This window comes from Thermobia domestica, chromosome 18 (assembly GCF_964235325.1).
Source record: "Thermobia domestica chromosome 18, izTheDome1.hap1.1, whole genome shotgun sequence".
NCBI classification, from domain to species: Eukaryota; Metazoa; Arthropoda; class Insecta; order Zygentoma; family Lepismatidae; genus Thermobia; species Thermobia domestica.
In genome coordinates, this window is record NC_137471.1 from 2574581 (window position 1) to 2589962 (window position 15382).

General features: G+C 33.6%; 1 protein-coding gene across 1 annotated transcript in view; it reads right to left on the reverse strand.

Annotated features, from left to right (window-relative positions):
- Nucleotides 1-15382, reverse strand: part of LOC145674871 (cilia- and flagella-associated protein 65-like) — an 84198-nt gene continuing 68816 nt past the window's right edge. The window contains exons 14-17 of the mRNA XM_081745114.1: nucleotides 13858-14055; nucleotides 8710-9219; nucleotides 5850-6085; nucleotides 1-307 (exon numbers count right to left, since the gene is read on the reverse strand). Of these exons, the coding sequence (XP_081601240.1) occupies nucleotides 103-307; nucleotides 5850-6085; nucleotides 8710-9219; nucleotides 13858-14055 (1149 nt within the window). The 3' untranslated portion in view covers nucleotides 1-102. The remainder of the gene's footprint in view (nucleotides 308-5849; nucleotides 6086-8709; nucleotides 9220-13857; nucleotides 14056-15382) is intronic.

Sequence of the window (15382 nt, forward strand, 5' to 3'; positions counted from 1 at the left end):
TTTTCCACAACTTTTATTTATTTATTTATTTATTTCAATTAACTCTAAAACAACTTTCCAACATTAATAATAGCAACATGAAATGAATTTATCAACACTACTCTAAAAATTAACAATATTTTTCAGAATCTCAAAGATCATATCCTCAAATAAAGTACTAATTAATGTTTTAGGAGGTCTCCATAGCAACCAATTGGCCTTTTGATCACGCGTTGTTTCGTTCACCACATACTGGCAATAATAAGGATCCTGTTCGTTACTTAGTACTTGAACTATATGTCTGAAACACTCATCGTGGACAACGTCCCTGGAAGAAAAGAAAAGCAAATCAATTCAAATCAAGGATCTTATAAAATAGAGGATTTGCCCATATGTATCTTCATCCTATTAAATCGGTGAAGCCAAAAAACAACCGATCATCGGCACGTCTGATTGGCTGCTCTCGTTTCTGCCATCGTCTGATTGGCTACTTTCGTTTCCGCCATGATTGTTGGCTCAAAACATTGCGATCCTATTGGGCGGAGTGGGCAGAGTAGGGGTGGCGAAACTGTGACGTATGGCTTCAAGATTTTGTTGTAAGGGCAGATAGTGTATTTTATAAGATCCTTGATTCAAATATTGCGTTAACCAAATTAACAGGGAAAAAAAAAGAAAAAATGAAATTCAAAATGATTAGACGTGAACTGGAGATAAGTTTGACTATTTACAGGTTTTGAAGTGATATACTGATGTAATCGTACATATAAATACATTCTGACTTGCGTCATATCTAACTTAATGATGGCTCCAGTAAGAATTGAAGTACCATATAGAATGATGTCCTAAACACAAGCAACAGTTGGGCGTACAAGAGAAGACATTGAGTTTCATTTGTTTTGCTTCACCTTTACCGAATAACACAAATAAATATTTATTTAACAAGGACGTATAATGAAATTCATTCTTTTAAAATTAAAGAATTTGATTTTTTCCCTATTTAATCACAATATCTGTTAGAAATTTTATAATTCACTACTTGGGTTTCTTAATCTTTATGAAAAATTGTCCTATGGTATATTAATTATTTTTTCTCTTCTTTTAACACAAAAATTTAGCCGTAGAGATTACGACCCGCTCGGGAGAGTAATATCTCCCGGAAGTACGTTTTTCCGCGCGCTACTCTAGCCAGCTGTTTTACGCGCTATCCTAGCCAGTTGTTTTAAGTTGGTCACTAAATTTATATCATAGAGTACAAGGGGAACAAAACGAGCCCTATATCATGGAGTACAAGGGGAATACTACTACTACTACTAATCTGCACAAAAGTAAGTAAATCACTTTTTGATTATTATTTTCATATTATTTTAATTTAATAAGTGTTATAAAAATGTAAAAAAAAAAATCCTCAGGCCGGGTTTCAACTCACGCCAAAAGAGACTTTTGTTACTAGCATATAGCGCTAGCCCACTCAGCCACGAAGACCGACAGCAGGAAGCGTTTGATTTCTGCTATTTTAATGCCAACGTGGCAAGAAGTGGATAACGCCAACCAATCAGAACTGTGTTTCTCGTTTCTACTTCCGGGAGCATTACTCTCCTGAGCTAGTCCTTAGAGATTAACATAAAAGTAAGTCAACCTAGAATAATGTAAAAGATTTTCTGCCAAAGATGTTATAAATGTTTTAGATAGAGAATATATATAGAGATATATATAACCAGTTGAGAATGCTCCAAGAGCATTGCCAGAACAAACTTAAAAAGAACTCTTTGTTGTCTACGGCAAATTTCATATATATACAGGGTGGACAATTTATGTTGATCATCCGTGATAGCAGAGAAACCAAAAGAGAGAAAAGCGAAACTGTACGAAGCAAGTATAAGGAGGGGGACATCGTTTTACATATTAAGCAACATCACCTAGTAAACAGTGCTGCCATCCCAATATAAAGTTATGTTTTGTCAAATGACACTACGTCAGATTAGTACATATTTCAAATCAACATGTCAAATAAAAACATAAAATACCACATTTATTATCCAGTGTTGCAAACTAAGGATGTTATAATTTGGATCACAAACATCCAAAGTTTAGAAGTCTCTATCACATATACAGCACAACGGAGATAGAAGTGATAATGCAGAAAGCGTTTGGTTTATACGAAGGAGGAAACCTGTTAAAACGTTTCACGATATGTTGTTTTACGAAGACACATACGCAAAATTGAAAAAAATTGCAAAATATCATCTCTCTATGACTTACGGTTCCCGAGATATGGCTCTCCCAAAATCAGAACTTGTTTGGCCAATATCGGAACTTTTTCGGTAACGGTAAGAGTGACGCAAAAAATTCTATCTCTTTCTCAGATATTTTTTATGCTCTATCGAATGGAAGGCTCAAAATGGAAAATTTCCCAAGTAACAGACAGACAGAGAGAATTCAGTAACGAATTTTTAAAGTTCGTTGAGTATGTAATACGATAATAAATTAACACATAATACATTATATAATAAATTGAAGTTCCTACCACAAGATGGCTTAATACTGACAAAAAATCCAGCGACGATTCCTTTGCTGAAGATAATAAAAAGTCATAGATACTTCCAAGTTAATTTAAAATTCTTATCACAAACTCTAGGTAGTTTTTGTTAGTATGTAATGAATACTTTCTTATATATACATATAATAAAGGGGAGGACAAGAAAAATGGGAGGAGAAATCTAAAATGGAACTTAGAGCGACTAAGAAGTATGGATAGTGATGTGAATAAAGAGATTGAACAAAAATTCTCTGCAATGGGAGATACCATTGACATTTTAGAGAATAGTTGGGGAAAAGTTAAACAGATTCTACTTGACAGACTCCACAATAACATTGGCAGGATGTAAAGAGCACCGAGAAAACCACGGATAACTGAAGCGATGCTTAAGAAGATGGAGGAACGCAGATGCGAAAAGCACGGACATCAATAAATACAGAAGGCTGAACAATTAATTAAGAAGAGAGACAGACAATGCCAAAGAAAAGTACATGGAACAAATATGTGAAGAAATAATGGAATTTCAACGGCGCGGTAGATATGATCTATTGTATCAACCACAAGAATTAGGAGGAAAACTCTAAAAAAATCATACGCACATTTGGAATCTAAGATCAACAAGGCCATATAGTCACTGCCCATCAAAGAATTCTTAGAGTTTGGGAAGAGTACATAAAAGATCTGTATGATCAGAAGAACCGCCCCGAAGATATTGCAATCTAAGCAGAAGAAGAGGTGGATAATGAAAAAAAAAGACCCAGTATATTGAAAAGTAAAGTAATACTAGCAATCAAAGACATGCGAAGGAGAAAGGCCACTGGAGACGACGACTTATCAGTAGATTTGCTCAAGGAATAGGAGATAATGCAATGAAAATACTGACTTCACTTATTAACAAGTGAGTGGAGAATGGCCAAAGGATTTTCTTGATGTTACAATGATAGCATTACCCAAGAAAAAGGAAGCAAAGAAGTGCAGCGATCACAGAACCGTTAATCTTATTTCACACACTGGAAAGATAATTGCGCGCATATTGAACAGGCGGCTGAAAAGTAAGATAAAAGAGATGTTAGAAGTAGATCAATTTGGATTCCGGAAAGGAAAAGGCACCCGAGATGCTATTGGGTTTATGAGAATTATATCAGAACGAGTTCTTGATGTGAAGGAACAGAGCTATGTTTGTGCTTCATCGACTGGCAAAAAGCTTTCGACCGGGTCAATTCGACGAAACGTTCGAAAATACTTAAAGAGATCGGAGTCAACTGGAGAGACCGACGACTCATTCAAAGCTTGTACATAGGACAACGAGTGAAGCTGCGCTTGAATGAAGGTGACCCAGTAGTGTGAAGATCGGAAGAGGAATCAGACAAGGATGTAGTATGTCACCACAATTATTCAACATTTACGATGAATGTTTAATGAAGGAAGCATTAATAGGAATTGGAGATTTCAAGATTGGAGGGCAGATCATTAACAAGATCAGGTATGCAGATGATACGGTTATAATAGCTAAAACCGAAGGAGGACTACAAGAGATGATTGACAAAATAGTTGACACTGGACAACTGTATGGAATGGAAATTGACATTGAAAAGTCGAAAGTCATGAAAATATCCCGTGGAAACACGCCCTTACGGATCAGAGTAGAACAAAGAGAACTTGAAGAGGTCGATAATTTCAAGTATCTGGGAAGTATTTTGACGAGAGACGCTTACTGCACCAAAGAGATCAGGTGAAGAATTGCCACAGCGAAAGAAGCATTCAACAAGAAAAGATCACTCTTAACTAGCAGGATCAATATTAGACTTAAGAAGAAGTTGGTCAAGTGCTATATATGGAGCATTGGACTGTATGGTTCAGAGACTTGGACATTACGGAAGTTAGAGAGGAAATATTTGGAGAGCTTCGAAATGTGGTGTTGGAGGAAGATGGAGAAGATAAAACGGACAGAAAGAGCAACAAACGAAGATATTTTAAAACGGATAGGAAAGAAGAGGATACTTCTAGACAGCATCCTTCTTAGGAAGACCCAATTGGATTGGACACATCTTGCGAAGAAATTGTCTTCTTCCTACGGCCATAGAAAGAAAGATGGAAGGAAAGCGAAGAATAGGAAGAAGAAGAACACAACTGATCGATGATTTGAGAAAACAGAAGAAAATATTGGACGTTAAAAGAGGAAGCTGAGGATCGAAAAACATGGAAGAAACATTTCCATGCCTAAATCTAAAATAAAAAAAGACCCTCTTTAGTCCCAGGACCTGCCGAAAGGCAGAATACTTAATAATATAATAATAGAAGTCAAGAATCAAAGTGACGGTATTTTTTAAATAACAAGTAAGAAAAATATTGCTTATGTTTCAATATGTGTTTATAATTTATATGTTACCGGATAATAAATTGTTTTCATATATTAACTTTTTAAAAAAATATATTGGCTAATACGAGCACATACATAATAGTAAACAGGGGGGGGGGGCTTTAGCGTTTTAATTTTCGGTAGGTCCGCTTGTTCGTTTATGGATACATATACACGTTTGATTGATTAATTTTCGGTGCTTGGGGTCCCTGGTTCGATCCCAGTTCGCGCCGTGTGGACTTTGTGGACACACCGTGCTCGTGGGTTTTCTCGGGGTTCTCCCGTTTCCTCCCACTTTCTTCATTCCACCATTTCACTCATCTCTCATCATCACCGTCTTCTTTAGCCTAACCGACATAACCGTGGGACGTAAAACTTAAAAGATTTCATTTCATTTTTTGATTGATTAATGATAGTAGAAAATTACTTTTACAGTAGTTGTTGACGCTATTTGTTAAATAATTATCTACCATTAATATAAATAGTGGAAAATATATTTAATCTTTACTGTATCTTTTAGTGTTTATATATTTTTCAAAATTTTACCCAGCCTACCCACTAAAACCGCCACTGTTAGTAACTCTTGCAATTCAGCTTTTTGAGATGTGTAAAAATTTCAAAATTCTTGTGTTGATAGTGTGAACTAATCACATCATCAGAAATATTTACTTTACGGATATTTGGTCAAATTAGGTTTAAAATAACTATCTACACTTATGAATAATTTTCTTCTTAGATTTTAGTTTAGAAAATAAGTACTAGTATAAATTGTAGCTCTTTTCGAAAACGAAAAGCAAAATCTAATCCAAATTTCTTAGCCATGATATCTCAGATATATGGTAATACATCACATACAGAAGAATTTTGAATTTTCTTATAAATTTTCTGGAAAGAAAGAGGAAAGTGCATAGTATAGCTCTTATGTATTACGAATGAAACATTCTAACTAAAATATTTTAATACCTATGATCTTACCAGATAATTTTCTCAAGTATATCTCCTATAATGCGTTTTCCCTTCTTCTTTAATGGCTCAGGCTGCGTTTTATCTCTCTTGTAGAGCTCATCAGGTGGGAAAAATTTCAGCTGATCATTCCATTTCATTTTAACATCTATATGTAACTCATCAATGATCAGTCCAATCAGCATTAGACTTATAATTGTAGGCTGAGGCTTCACTACTCCAAAATCACGATAATCAACAATGGGTTTCTGCAAATAAACAATGTTAACATATAAGTACACTTCTGTCACAATTATTCAAATTATTTTCCAAATGTTCGGATAATTAATGTTCAATGTGTTAACAATACAGTAAAATCAGTGCTGTTTTTTCAGCTGGTCCTTCGAATCGGTTGTTAAAGTTTTTCCGGTTCCCGGAACTGGTTCTTAAAGGTGTCACTTTCCTAGTCCTCATTACTATTACCACTGGATAAATAATTCTAAGAATAAATACATAAATTATATAACAATAAAATTAACATTAATTATTACCATATAATTAACACTAGACTAATCATAGAACCGGTTATTGAATACTAATCATAGAGTCGGTTGTTAAATGCTAATCATAGAGCCGGTTGTTAAATACTAATCATAGAACCAGTTTTTAAATAATAATCATAGAACGGGTTGTTTAATGATTTGAATGACTCCACTGAGCACAACCCTTATTGTTGGATTTCGCGTACGAGGAATCAGAATTACTAATTGCTGCGCTACCTTCGAAGTGTAAAGAGGGGCATGGCAACACATTTTCTTTTTAACAATTTGATACGATTAAACTTAATACGAACTGCTTGGATTTATGTATGCAGTCATATCGTTATGCCTCATGGTGTAACGAAGGGAAATAGCACTATAACTAGAGTGCGTGCAATGTAAAATCGACCCTGTGGTACATTCAAATTAAAACATTCCTCAATTTCGTTTAAAATGTTCGTGATTTGTTACATTGTTCTACCAAACTTGTACATATACATACTTATATATAACGGACCGATGTGAGGGAATACAAAGAATGGAAAGGGAAGGAAAAGAGAGAGGGTGGATCTCAGATATGAGTAACTGATTTTGAAGACAGTTTCAAGCTAAAACGAAAAGAATTATGCAAAACATTATGGGCTCATTATGCATTAGATTTTTATTAGGTAAAACAAGTGTTAACCTCTAACAAATTAGATATTAATGTAATTTTACTGAATTAAATACATCATTGTGAAGAATGTTTTTAACATTAATAGTTTCCATTCGTTTTGTTACTGTTTACTCGCTTGTGTATCGTCTCTTAAAAATATTATATTTGTTATTATTTGTTGATTATGTGAAATGAAAGGGATGAGATCTGTTAACAGATTTATTAGACAAATAATATACAATGTCACATTTTGCTTCTTTGCTATTACAGGCACGGTTATGGAGAATACTTAATTAGCTATATATGTGCCATTAGCATAAGCAGATATATTTAAACAAACATAATGATAAATCGGGAGCCAAATGAGATTTATATTCTCAAAAACAAATGTTTAGTTAACATGATAATTACATAAATGATAATTTTGAATGCTCAGTAGTATTAGTGAAGCCTGTTGTTGGAAGACCTACCAACAATCTGGCATAGCTAATGTCATCATAACAATAAGCAGTTAGGAGAGAAAGGACAATTTACTGGCCAGGAGAATGTGCTGCCATTCTTGAAAAACCTCGAAGAACCTATTCAAGATCTTGGTAGTCGAATCTTAAGTTGTTGTTAAGAGTGAGGCTTTTTATATGATTGTGGCAGAACACTTTCCCTTTTACCAGAAGTTGTTTACAATGATTTGTACGTCTGATGAAATACCTTGTTTTCTAAAGAGTGTTGCTATTGCCTTTATATTTAAATGAGTTTTAAAAAGTTTTAATTATACTCAATATCATTATCAAATTTATATTAAACAACACACTTGATTTTATTAATCAGAAGAATAATAAAATTTATATTGTTATATTTGTATGAAGTAGTTAAGTCTTCTGTTACTTAAATTATGTCACTTTACACAATACAAAACCAAGCTCAGAAAGTCTGACTATCAGTCTACTTACAGATTTCTGCGAAACCGGATTTTCACTCATGGCGGTGATCAAATTCAAATATAGGTCAAAAATAAATCTCCAGAAAGAGATATGTCTTGCCATTTCAAAATATATGCAAAGATTTAATAAATTGTGTGTCTCAAAACCAGCTCATATATATCCCATTGACTTTGCTCAACATTTAAATGTGCCAGTTTTTTATTATTTAAATTCCATTTCTGCTCGTATTTTCAATTTTAATATAAATATCTGAGTTACCACAATTTATAGTTATCAACATCGGCTAATAACATTAAAAGATGTAGTCATTATGTACAAAGTAGATCACCTGTGTTAGTGAGATATTTCCATTAGTGATTAATAAATGAAACATAGTTTATCATAGTGATAGTCTTTCTTTCAGGGACACATGACATTTCTGAGAGGAGAGGCGCGTTCAGACTTTGGTGGTTGAGGGGAGCCTCAACTGCAAAAAGTTTGAAAACCCCTGGTTTAGCCCCTCTCTTGATCCTATCCTGGATCCACCAATATACATACATACATACATACACACACACACACACACATATGGAAATATATCATTAACACAGGTGATCTACTTTGTACACACTGACTACATCTTTTAATGTTATTAACCGATGTTGATAATTATAAATTGTGGTAACTCAGATATTTATATTAAAATTGAAAATACGAGCAGAGATGGAATTTAAATACATCCATCTCTGCTGTATATAAAGAGTAGGAATTTATATACTTACAGATTGATAAAATCCATCTTCTGTGATGGTGAATTCCACGTTCTTTCTCTGATTGATGTATCTGAGAATCTGTTTGTTCGTTTCGTAGATATCATGTGCTGTCACATTAAAAATATAGCAATCAACTTTACACTTCACGGTTGATTGATAAGAAAGACTTTTCATAGTAAGCCTACAAGCAGTTACTTCTCCTGGTTTTAAGACTCCACAATCTGGTACAACACATATGTTTACTACATCATTAATAACAACATTGTTCCATATAAACTTGTATGTGTCACAAGAAACATTCTTCACAAAAACAATCCTTTCCACTTCTCTATGGACGACAAGTGGTTTAATAGTAATCAAAGAATCCGATAGAACAACCGGAATAGTAGGAATTATTGCCTGGTTGCGTGGGGGAACTTTCGCTCGTAGTGCTGTCGAATGGTCTTTGAATTGTAATAGTCCATTGCCATGAACACGTATAAACCGAGTTTTGTGGCCACATCTCATTCGCAAAGTTACCTGAAAGTTTGATTAAAAAAAAATAATAATAATAAGTAAATGCCTAATTCAAGTACTTATTTAAATAGAGAACTATTCATAATATCACTGAACACCAAGGTGACCAGAATTTTTACTTGCAAAAACGGGACGCATGCGAATCGGCGACGGGGGGGGGGGGGGCTTAATATTTGAGTTCCAGATTGCATTTTGGGACTCAGCAGTGTTCTCAATTTACAAAATACACAAGTAAGAGCTATAACACAGATTTTCTAACATAAGTACTATCCAAAAATATTTTTAACTACTTGAAAACTCAAAATTCCCACTCAATTCTCACTTGAACCACGAACATTCAATTCCCATTTGAAAATTCAGAAGTTCACGGCTGAACCTTCCCAACGAGTGTTGGTACGGAAGAGTGTAGAATTAGCATTGACCATTTATATTTTGAATAATAATTACGGGACACCTGAGTCATGTTTGCTTAAAAACGGGACATTTAGGCGTCCCGTTTGAGAATCAGAAAAAACCGGAACAACGGTTGAAAATAAGGGACTGTCCCGGCTAAAACGGGACGTCTGGTCACCTTGCTTAACACCAATACAGGGGACAAATTATTTTAACACTACTTTGTCTTTGCATTTTCCAAAATAAGCATTTATTTCTCTCAAATAGTGTTATTAGATGATAATAGGCCAAATTTATCTGTTACATTTGGTTCATGTTTGTTTGTTGCTTTATGCTGACATTGTAATACGCCTGTCTAATTATTTTTTGTTAATTTCTATTGGTGAGTCAATCTTATTTTGTATTTGTGAGATGTGCTAACTACCTATCTTTATATTTAATTATCAATTTTTATTTGAAAAACAATTAACCATAGATGTTAATATATGTAGAATGCTGAATTTACATCGTTCAGACAATTGCACACTTTTGTCATCACATTCATTTATGAATTAGAAAATTTTATGCTATTTTTAAATAGATGGCATATCACATGGCGGCAGTACGAAACTTTTAGTACTGTTTATTCTGTACTGTGTGAAATTAAGGCATTTAAATTCTATTCATACGGAAACAAAGACTTATATTGTGTGCTACTAACAATACTCGATTGGATAAAGAATAACATTTTGAAATATAATAAGTTTCTCGCGTTGTTTGAAGTCAATGATCATACGTGTAGCATTGTGACTCGAAAGTCAAGCTGATCTTAATATTATATTGTGACAATGTTTAGATTGTTTGATATGTGTATGAAAACCTATATAATGTGCTGCTAATAGTTAGACTTAAAGGATAGAGGCTACGTTGATAAAAATAGGTGCAGATTTACAGGAAGGAAATTAAGATTTAACCAAACAATAATAATAATTCACAAAATACAAATTAAAAGAATTGTCTTCTTTTCTCATTGTTAGAGTTTATAAAAATAGCTATCGATTTACGGGTGGGGATGGGGGGAATTTAAGATTTAAAGAGAAAAATGATTCTATATCTACAACCCAGAAAAATAATCTTCCTATTTCATTGATACAGACAGGCACGTAGCCAGGATTTGGAAATAAGAGGGTCCGCAACATAAAATACTATGGTTGTCACACCATGGGTTCGATCATTCTAAACCTTTTTACTGGCAACAAATATTTGTTCGTTTAGCCACGATTTGGTAATCGGGATTGGGGGGGGGGGGTGACATGAAATATTGTGGTTATCACACCAGGGAGTCGATCAATTAATACTGTTTTACTGGCAACATATATTAGTTTGTTAGAACAATAAAATGAGGACATGTTAGTAAGTATTTTAATAACAAAATATGAAGATATCTCGAGTAAAATAATATTAACAAATTATTTTAAAAATTTTACAATATCTACGTTCCTTCCTCTGTTCATTCAAATAAAAAGATTTTCCTTTCATTATGACCTCAACTATTATAAAATATACATATTCACTATTATAAAAAGTACATACTCAATAATGTCTTGTAAAATATTTTACAATATTTGTGTTCCTTTCTCTGTTGAACAAATTGTTAACAGAACTTTCTTTCCGCATAAATTTTTGTTTTTATTATTGCGTCAACTACTGTCTTCCAAATGACAAGTTATAGGAGCAGTAGAAAAGTGTTTCTGAAATAACGTGTTTGATATTGCAGAGAAGGAATGACGAAAAATTATGATAAATAAAATGTCCACACTGTTACAGAACGACACAATGTTTTCGAAATCTTGAAATTTCCCTGACTAGTAGCAGAAATTCTGAGAATTCCGTAACGTTTCTAGAAATTTCAAATTCCCTGACTTTCCCAGGATATTCCGGTCATTCGACACCATGTATTGCAAGTGATTCATTTAATGCGTTCCTCGTAAAGCTGGAGTGAAGAGGAAACAATGAGAAGGGCACATGCCGACAACGCTGTGCTCAAGTTTGCGTATCATTAGCTACCGCTCATATAACCCTTAACAGACCAAGCGGGGTTCTCTAGGTACCCCAGGGGGTGATATTTGGTGATACTGCTGCAACCTTAAGAACCAATTTCTCGATTTTTATATGTGCCCTGCACCCTTTTGAGATATCTGCTACATAATTAGATCAATGATACATTCGTTAAAAAAGTGCAAAAAATAAGTTGAGAAAATAATACTTAGGGTCCCTAGAAGACCTCAGCTTGGTAAACAACGTTGGCGATTTAGGCTTGGTGCGTTAAGGATTAACTTGTCATTTGGAACAGACAGTAAAACACACGTCAATAACTTCCTCATTCTGTCTAACAAATATTTTTCTCGTTTCTTTTTGTTTCATCCTTCCTTAATTTTTTCTTCATTTCTGGTTTCGAAGGGGAGGGGGTCAGGACCCCCTGGACCCACCCCTTGGCTACGTGCCTGGATACAGACTATAAAAGCAGGTTCGAATTTGCATTGAGCAAGTTAAGGTTTAAAGAGGGCAGCAAGTATATCCTAATTTACATGCTTTGGGTTGTAAGATATTCTCCGATATATTCATATTTAAATGGTTAAGTAGGAGACAAATCAAACATGGGTTTCAATACCACTTAAAACACTCTAAGTGCTATTAAATAAATAAATAAAAATTTTGGGCACCGTATTTGATATTTCCAGAATATCTTTCAGAGCCACTTTTTCACAAATTTTGAAGTACTGCAAAAGTTGTTAAAACAAAAGTCGGCCTTGAGAAAAGTAAATTTAATGTCTAAGTTTGACTATGGTAAGTAGGCATTAGCGTATTAAGAATTTTGTTTCAGGGGGAGTTATGCACAACACGGGGAAGCAGGGGGGGCAATTGCTCACCTGAGTTTGAGAATTAAATATATTTTAATCGATTGTCTATTAATATATGAGGGAAAAACGTGAAACTCGTATGTGGGTTTAGGATCTTACCCCCCTCCCCCAGGCAAATCTGAAATGACGCTCCTGCAAACACACGTTGAATACTTGTAATCTCATTTCAACTTAACTGAATTCATTTTAGAAAAAAAAATTGAAATATTCAGTTTTATCTGTGCACGTTTTTACCTTAATGAAAATGTTGAGACAAGTTGAAGCTGAAATATACTGCCTGCAGTTTTAATGGCAAGAATTGCAGACTGGTGAATCTTATGGGATATGATACAAAAATTTAGCACTGAATCTAACCTTTTGTTCTATTCATAGAAGGAAAAGAAAGCATCGCCTTGGTCTACCTAATTTCCCGGTCTACTAATTCCCCCATCCCCTCTTGATTTTCTTTAATTCAAACATTTACCTTTCTTTATAAATAAACGATGTAAATATTCCTTTGCTATAATAACTAAAGTCCCGTTATGTTGATATCCGTGGAATACCAGTTTCGCTTATCAGCTCCTCTTAATTTTGGTGTTATTGACGACGGCCGACTTGAATCACAACTAACAATGATCAAAAGTATGATAGGAGAAACGAAAGAAAGTAACAATTAAGAAAAAGAAACAGAAGAGTAGAACGCAGTTCTTACATGAACAAACGAAAAAAAAAAAAGAAAAAAAGAATGCAGTTCTTACATGGAATGAAATTTGACAAATACAGTATTATTTCTGAAGAAAGAGCATAAGAAAATGGAAAGTCATGAAATTCTTAGAAATGTTAAGAAAGATTATTGTCAGTGGTCGAAGTGAGACGGTATGCGGTGGAATGCTATACCGCCTCTGGTTTTTCAGTAATGAGGACATACCGTCTCTGGTTTTTCAGTTATCAATTCAATATTTAAATAGCCTGTATGTTGAGTCAAATCATAGTAAAACATACCGCCTCTGCTTTTTTCCCACTTCGAACACTGATTATTGTTATACGTGGAATGCGAAAAACTAACAAATTTATTTGGGGGGATAGGGGGAGTTTGAGCTCAATAACCCTCTAAATACGCAACTGTATGTAAGACAGAAATCAAAGAACATTTAAGATCATCTATTTTATATATAACAAAAATACGATGCCATAAATTTAATACTTACTGCCGTTCTTATCATTGAAAAATATATTCTTACGTTAAGATGAAGAGGATTTCAGATAAAACATGACAATCTCAGCTAATGGCAAGATAAATATCACAACACGAATTATTAATATGTTCATCTATATATTCAACCATAAAATAAGAGTCCTATATATCTACCTCATATGTTTTCATTGCAATGGGATGAAATGCAAATGCTACACCATGCAAACGTTTCGAAGCAATTTTCCCTTCTGGATTCAAACACGTTATTATAGGTTGTCCAAAGTTATTTTTCTTCAGTTCTTGCAATGGTTCTATGTCTATGCGATAAGCCTCTTCGACTACGAATGAGGAATTATTATATAGCCACAGAAACTGAAATAAATAAATAAAAGTTTATTAGATGGATCATATCTACAGAGAGCGATTCCTTACATAAACGAAACAAAATTTAAGTAGCTGTTAGTCTTTCAAAACGAAAAACAAACCTGAAACAGGACTCTCCTAAACCACAAAAATCGATTCAACAATCCGATCCCATCATTTCTCTTCAAAACTTAAATTAAGTTTGAAATAGTTAATCGTTTTCATATGCTTCATCTCAAACGTAAGATTTCTACAAAGTAAACATTGCAGGATTAGCCCAAAGTGACTGTGATGTCATTGAAGAAGACAAATTTCATATTGTGTGTGTGTGTTATTTATGGAAGTCGTATAAATTTTACATAAAGTATTAGATTAGATTAAATTTATTAATTATTCTGTGGACCATATTAGATGTACGTTTGTACAAAATGGTATAGAACTCGTCAGTATATAAAATAGACACAATACTTAGAACAAATGCTCTTCTTTTAACAGCTTGCGAATATATATATATAGGCTAAACCAATTCTACAATATATATATATATATGAGTTAATTAGTGTATATTTGTATTTACCATCTGATGTATATAATAAGGATTTAATCATTTTTCGAAGTTTCCCAATAAGCTGTTAAGGTATTCATCTAGTCTATATAATGTGTTATTTAATAGGAGTTTGCGCATTAAGTTGATAAAGAAGCTCTTTTCATGCCCAGGTAGCTTATTATACAGTTTTAAATCCATATGCATATGTGATTTTGCATATGTAGATGTTCTATGATACACAGTTGATAAATTATCTTTTCCACGCGTAAGAAAGTTGTATCACTATTTCTTTTAATATTATCCAAATGATCCCAAGTAATTTCGAGAAGTTCAAATATGTACAAAGAAGGAACTGTCATTACATTGAATGATTCAAATAGTTTCCTACAACTGGTGCGTTTCCGTGATTTTGTAATGATTCTTATGACATTTTTGTTATTTGAATACATTCTGAAGTTTTGGCGAAGACCCCCAGAAGGCAATTCTATATTCAATATGAGAATAGAATATGACATAGTACAAAGACAGAATTGATTGTAGATTCAGTATTGGAACTAGAGCTCGTATTATGTACATATTCTGAGTTAATTTTTGGCTTAGTTTGTCTAAGTGTTCTTGTCATGAAAATTTATGATCTAGTTACACACCGAAAAGTTTTATGGTATTAGTAAATGTATATACTTCATGATTCATGAATATCTGCGGTAGTTAGTGTAATGGTGTGTGAGATAAATGGTAGTAGATACATTTTGTTTTATCTGCATTCAGTTTTAATTTATTTGCAGAAAA